A 6,115-nucleotide genomic window follows, 5' to 3' on the forward strand; every position below is an offset into this window, starting at 1 on the left:
TACAGAATGAAAGTGATTCGACGAAGAGCTGTAGAGTTGCCTGGCCACATTATTTCCACCCCAGTAGTGTTCGAAATGAAACGTGGGGCCAGGTAGGAAGGCGGCGTTGAAAAGGAGAGAGCTACAAGTGTCTGAAATGAATTCGCGGGGCGGTGGAGAGAGGATTGGCGAGTCGGACTGCGTGGGTTGTTCTTACACCGGGCCAGTATGAGTTAAATAGGTTGAATGTTATCGTACCCTGCTGTAACCTTTCTTTCACTCTGAGGTAATTCCAAGAACTCTCCTGTTTGCAACCAATACCCAGAATCTCCAACTACTTTCACTCTGATGCAGGAGGATTGTAAAGCCAACAGATCCGGGGAACAGACAATGACAGAGCCCCGAAACCATGACTGGATCCCAGCCTGTAACCGATTCCCTGATATCCGTTATCATACACACAACCCTCACCCCACACCTTTGCCACTTCGGAACCCCGCCGGTGACCCACTCCCGGGTATCCATTATACTACATAAGCCCTTCACCGCGGATCCCTCCCACGTCAGACCCTAGCCTGTAACCCGTATCTGTTATTACATATATAAACCCCATCCCAGACCCCAGAAGGGTGAGACCACAAGCTGTAACACCCACCCGGGTATCCATTATAGTACATGTACCCATTCCCCGGATCCACCGCACGTCAGTAACCCACTTGGCTGTGTCGATATAAAATCCAGGCTCGCCCATACGTTACCATATCCCGTGCCGCTACAGACCAGGATCCGGTTCAGTTTTTTTTCTGAAACTCTGTTCACCAGCTGCTCCGCTGTTGATCTTTCCTTCTCCCTCCCCCACCCTCTCTCTCTCTCTCTCTCTCTCTCTCTCACACACACACACACACACTCACTCGATCTCTCCGCCGGTCTCTCTCTCTCAGCAGACAATTCGATCCGTGGTTGGTCAATGTCCGGCGCTGATGTGGTCTCTGCGGTGGAAGGGGCCTCAGCTGTGTTTCCGTGGACTTTCACCCACCCACCCACTGACGTCGCCCTGTTCGGTTCCGTGATCTGGTACAGGGTGGAATCAGGTGCTAAAAAGCTGGTGCTTAATTGCACATTTCCCAGTTCCGGCCGCTCCGCGTGCGAAATAGCGACACAGGAGACTGGAGGAGGGCGGTTCGGATTCGTGGGGAACTTCATTCAGAGGGACATTTCGATAATGGTGCAGCGTCTGAACCGGAGTGACGGTGGTCGGTATTGGTGCCAGGTGGAGCTCAATACTAATAAATTTCGAACAGTGGTTCTAACGGAGCTCTCTGTGAGAGGTGAGGACCAAATTCAGGTACTGTAGCTGCCTCGGAGCGCAAGGACCACCGAATCCCTATGGTCCAAACCTGATCAATAAATGTGGGAGTGAAGTGTCGGGGACCCTGATCCGGATCCCTCTCCGGTAAATCCTGTTGGGCAGTGTGCTTGGGGACCTGCATGAAACGCTGGCTCTGGTATATTTGGTCGGGCTGTTTGATATAAAAGTGTTGCAGCTTTATAAAACTTTGGAGAACCGACATTAGGAGATTTCTGTGCTGATCTAGGAGCTACATTAGAGGAAGGGTATGGAAGCGTTGGAGAGTATTCAGAAGGGGTTTAATAGATTGGAAAGTGGTTGCGAACAGAAGTTGGACAATATTGCTTTCTTTTATTAAGAGCAGCAAAAGCCGGAGGGATGGGATTTGGTGAATAATCTGATAGTATTTAAACTCTGAAAATAGAGACAGAATGAAGAGTCAGGGAGTTTGTCAAGTGACCGAATGTCCTCCTTCCCAGTTGTAAACTCTCTGTCACTCCGAGGGAACTCCAGGGACTCTCCTGTATGTACCCGGTGCCCAGAAAATCTTCAATCTCTTCCCCGCCTCCAGAAAACGAAGCCGCGGAATTATGAAAATCAACAGTCCAGGGGAACAGAGAAGGCAAATACTTAGACCATAAGACCATAAGACAAAGGAGCAGAAGTCGGCCATTCGGCCCATCGAGTCTGCTCCGCCATTTTATCATGAGCTGATCCATTCTCCCATTTAGTCCCACTACCCCGCCTTCTCACCATAACCTTTGATACCCTGGCTACTCAGATACCTATCAATCTCTGCCTTAAATACACCCAATGACTTGGCCTCCATTGCTGCCTGTGGCAACAAATTCCATAGATTCACCACCCTCTGACTAAAAAAATTTCTTCGCATCTCTGTTCTGAATGGGTGCCCTTCAATCCTTGAGTTATGCCCTCTTGTACTAGACTCCCCCATCATGGGAAACAACTTTGCACATCCACTCTGTCCATGCCTTTCAACATTCGAAATGTTTCTATAAGGTCTCCCCTCATTCTTCTAAACTCCAAGGAATACAGTCCAAGAGCGGACAAACGTTTCTCATATGTTAACCCTCTCATTCCCGGAATCATTCTGGTGAATCTTCTCTGTACCCTCTCCAACGTCAGCACATCCTTTCTTAAATAAGGAGACCAAAACTGCCCACAGTACTCCAAATCAGGTCTCACCAGTGCCTTATAGAGCCTCAACATCACATCCCTGCTCCTATACTCTATTCTCTCTAGAAATGAATGCCAACATTGCATTCTCCTTCTTCATCACCGACTCAGCCTGGAGGTTAAACTTAAGGGTATCCTGTACGAGGACTCACAAGTCCCGTTGCATCTCAGAACTTTGATTTCTTTCCCCATTTAAATAACAGTCTGCCCGTTTATTAGAAGTAATAAAAGTGTCGGAGAACTTCTAAATAGAGGGAATTTTTTTTTTAAAAATCCGAGGTGAATAGGGCTTGGAAGCTGTCGTGCAGAATTCCCTAAAAGTTAATTTACAGGTTGAGTCCGTGGTGAGGAAGGCAAATGCAATGTTCGCATACATTTCGAGAGAACGGGAATATAAAAGCAAGAATGTAATGTTGAGACTTTATAAAGCACTGTTAATGTCTCACCTGGAGTATTATGAGCAGTTTTGGGCCCCTTACAAAGAAAAGATGTTCTGACATTGGGGAGGGTTCAAAGGAGGTTCACGAAACTTATTCTGGGACGAAAGACGTCATACGGGGAGCATTTTATGTCTCTGGGCCCCTACTCATTGGAATTCAGAAGAAGGAGATGTGGTCTAATTTAATCCTATTGAATAGTGAAAGGGCTTGATAGTGTGGATATCTGCTTTAATGGGGGAGTCTAAGATCGGAGGACACAGAGTCAGAATAAAGGGGCGTTTTTTTAGAACGGGGATGAGGAGGAAATTCTTTAGCCTGAAAATGGTGAATCTGTGCAATTCATTGCCACAGACGACTGTGGAGGCCACGTCATTGGGTATATTCGATTGATAGATTATTGATTGGTCAGGGCATGAAGGGATGCGAGGAAAAGGCATGAGATCGGAGCAGAGAAGGAAAATGAATCGGCCATGATGGAATGTCGGAGCGGAGGCGACGGGCAAATGGCCCAATTCTGCTCCTATGGTCTTATAAAAAAAACACAATAAGCATAACGAACACAATTAAAAAACAACCAAAACACACGCATAATAAATATAAAATCAATACTATAAAACACAATGCACAAGTGACTATTTAAGTGTGGCCGTATATACAAACGTACGTAGAAAGGATTAGCCTATATACATAGACTCCAGAAAGTGATGCTAGGAGCAGGAGTATTTGAACATAAGGTGATTCTGACAGGACATCATAGTGACAAAACAACTCTAGGCAGGAGGAACTCCTCTTGGTCGAAGCAGGGCAAATGAAAATTCAGGAGGACAGTGAATGGTCAGTGGTTCAATGAGGAGTGTATGTGTCAGCGGCGCATGGGGTGATAAAGGATGCTGAGGGGCAGTGGAGAGGAGTGGCTGACGTGGATGTCGTTGTAGTGAGGGATGGTGGGGTTGGGGTGGGTTAATGGGTGGAGGTGTGATTAAATATGTATAGATATATACATATAACTCACAGAAGATCGCCTGTCCTTCCCTCAGCTCCCGGCGAGAGTGTCTCTGTGATTACTGGAACTGAGGGAGCTTCGGCCACGTTACCCTGTGAGTTCACACGGCCTCCGCAGAACCTCACCGCACACACGGTGACGTGGATGAGGAAGGATCCCGACCGACACATCGCCACCTTCAGGCACCAAGGAAATGGATCGTGGGCAGCGGAGAACGGAGCGACTCGGTACGAGCTCGTCGGGAAGCCAGAACTGGGAAACGCCTCGACCAGGATAAAGCAGTCTGCTGTTGAGGACGCTCACGGTTACCTGTGTCTGGCTGAGTTCAGGGACTCGGACTACCGTTATCCACACTTCTACGGACACCATCTCAATCCTCCATATATCCATGTGTCCCAGAGTGAGGTCAGGCTGCGGGTCAGACCTGGTAAGAAAACATTGCCACATTCTGTAGGGTACGGGGAGAAGATTAGATGCAGGAAGGGGAGCAGAAATAGGAAGACGCATCTAACGACATTCAGGCGGCTGCAGCCCCGCCTTTGAGGGGCCAGCTTCTGCGAGAGTAGGAATCTCGGATGTCGCACGGAGAGCGGGGGATAGGGGGCAGTCAGAGGGGTAGCGGGTTTAGAGAAAGGAATGAAAGGGTTGACGTATGAGGAGCGTTTGATGGTTCTGGGACTGTATTCGCTGAAGTTTATAAAAATGAAGAGCCATCTCCTTGAACCCTATCGAATGTCGAATGGCGTAGATAGAGGGGATGTGGAGAGGGTTCATGGTGGGTGGGGGGCGTGGAATCTAGATCCATAAGGCACAGCCCCAGAATGCAGGGACGTCCCTTTAGAACAGCGAGGAGAATGAATTTCTTTAGCCAGAGGGTAGCGAATATGTGGAATTCATTGCCACAGGCAACTATGGAGATCAGGTCTTTGGTCTTCAAGCGGAGGTTTGTAGGCTCTTGATTATTAAGGGCGTCAAATTTTACGGGGAGATTGCAGTAGAATGGGGTTGAGAGGGATAACTAATCGGCCATGATGGAATAGCGGAGCTGACTCGATTGGTCGAATGGCCTAGTTCGGCTCCTATGTCTTATGATCTATGGTCTTACTGCAGGTTAATTATTTTTTGTTCTGACGTTTTCCTGATCTCTACATTCTTAGTAATATCCTTGTCTTATTCCTTCACACAAAAGTTATCTTCCGTAGTGCCATCAGTATAAATCTACTAAATTATATGTTCATCCCCATATCTACCCATTTTAATCAGTCTACATTATTGGTCTCTCCCCCTTTTCCGAGTCTGGATTGACCTCTCTCACTTTCACTTCAGGGACAGACGCTTTTGCCGAGTTTATGTTGTGTATCCCACTCGGATTGAAAACTCTCGTCCTGTTAGTGATGGGCGCCGTTCTCTACTGTGACTTACTCGGGTACTGTATGAAATAATGCAGAAGGCTTTTGCCGTGACGTTACTGAAATCAGATTCACTGAGACGGTTGGTGAGAGTTGGGAAGTGGCTCAAACATTAAGGCGTCCCAGTCAGTATTGTCGACAAACAACTCATTATCAGATTGCTGTTTGTGTGAGCTACGCAGAAAATAGTCCACGTTTGTCAGCTATTTAGCATTTTGAGATAGCTTTCAGATTGAATGTCTCTGCTAAACACCCACTGAATGATAGACAAATGTAAGGATATGCAGGAGGGATGGGTTAGGACGCCACAGTAGCATAGCGGTTAAGGGGACGCTATTACCCGTCGGAAGTCTGAGTTCAGGGTTCAATCCTGGAGTCCTTTGTTCCAGGTGCTCCGGTTTCCTCCCTCTGTCCAAAAAACGTACCAGTCAGCAAGTTAATTTTTAGTTGTAAATCGACCTGCAATTAGGGTGGGTTTATTGGGTGAGGTGCTGGGCGGCGTGGCTCGAATAAGTCTAAAAGGCCGGCGCTGCTTCGTGGGCCCGAGGTCCTGTACTGTGCTCTCATGTCCTACGTTCTAAATACATATGTAATCTTTGATATACACAAAAAGTCACCCTGGAACACAGCAGAAGGAAGTATACGGGAAAGTCTCGACTTTCAGCAATCCACCTCCACTGGGATCAGCTAACTCAGTCCAAGCCCAGGATGAATCAGCTCTCTTGGTCGACGCAAAGCG

The 6,115-nt window shown here is 47.6% G+C and overlaps 1 protein-coding gene across 1 annotated transcript in view; it reads left to right on the forward strand.

Moving 5' to 3' along the window:
* The first annotated feature begins 946 nt into the window (after positions 1-946).
* Positions 947-6,115, forward strand: part of LOC134347358 (uncharacterized) — a 10,021-nt gene continuing 4,852 nt past the window's right edge. The window contains exons 1-3 of the mRNA XM_063049750.1: positions 947-1,307; positions 4,002-4,394; positions 5,294-5,393. Of these exons, the coding sequence (XP_062905820.1) occupies positions 947-1,307; positions 4,002-4,394; positions 5,294-5,393 (854 nt within the window). The remainder of the gene's footprint in view (positions 1,308-4,001; positions 4,395-5,293; positions 5,394-6,115) is intronic.

This window comes from Mobula hypostoma, chromosome 5 (genome assembly GCF_963921235.1).
Source record: "Mobula hypostoma chromosome 5, sMobHyp1.1, whole genome shotgun sequence".
Lineage (NCBI taxonomy): Eukaryota > Metazoa > Chordata > Chondrichthyes > Myliobatiformes > Myliobatidae > Mobula > Mobula hypostoma.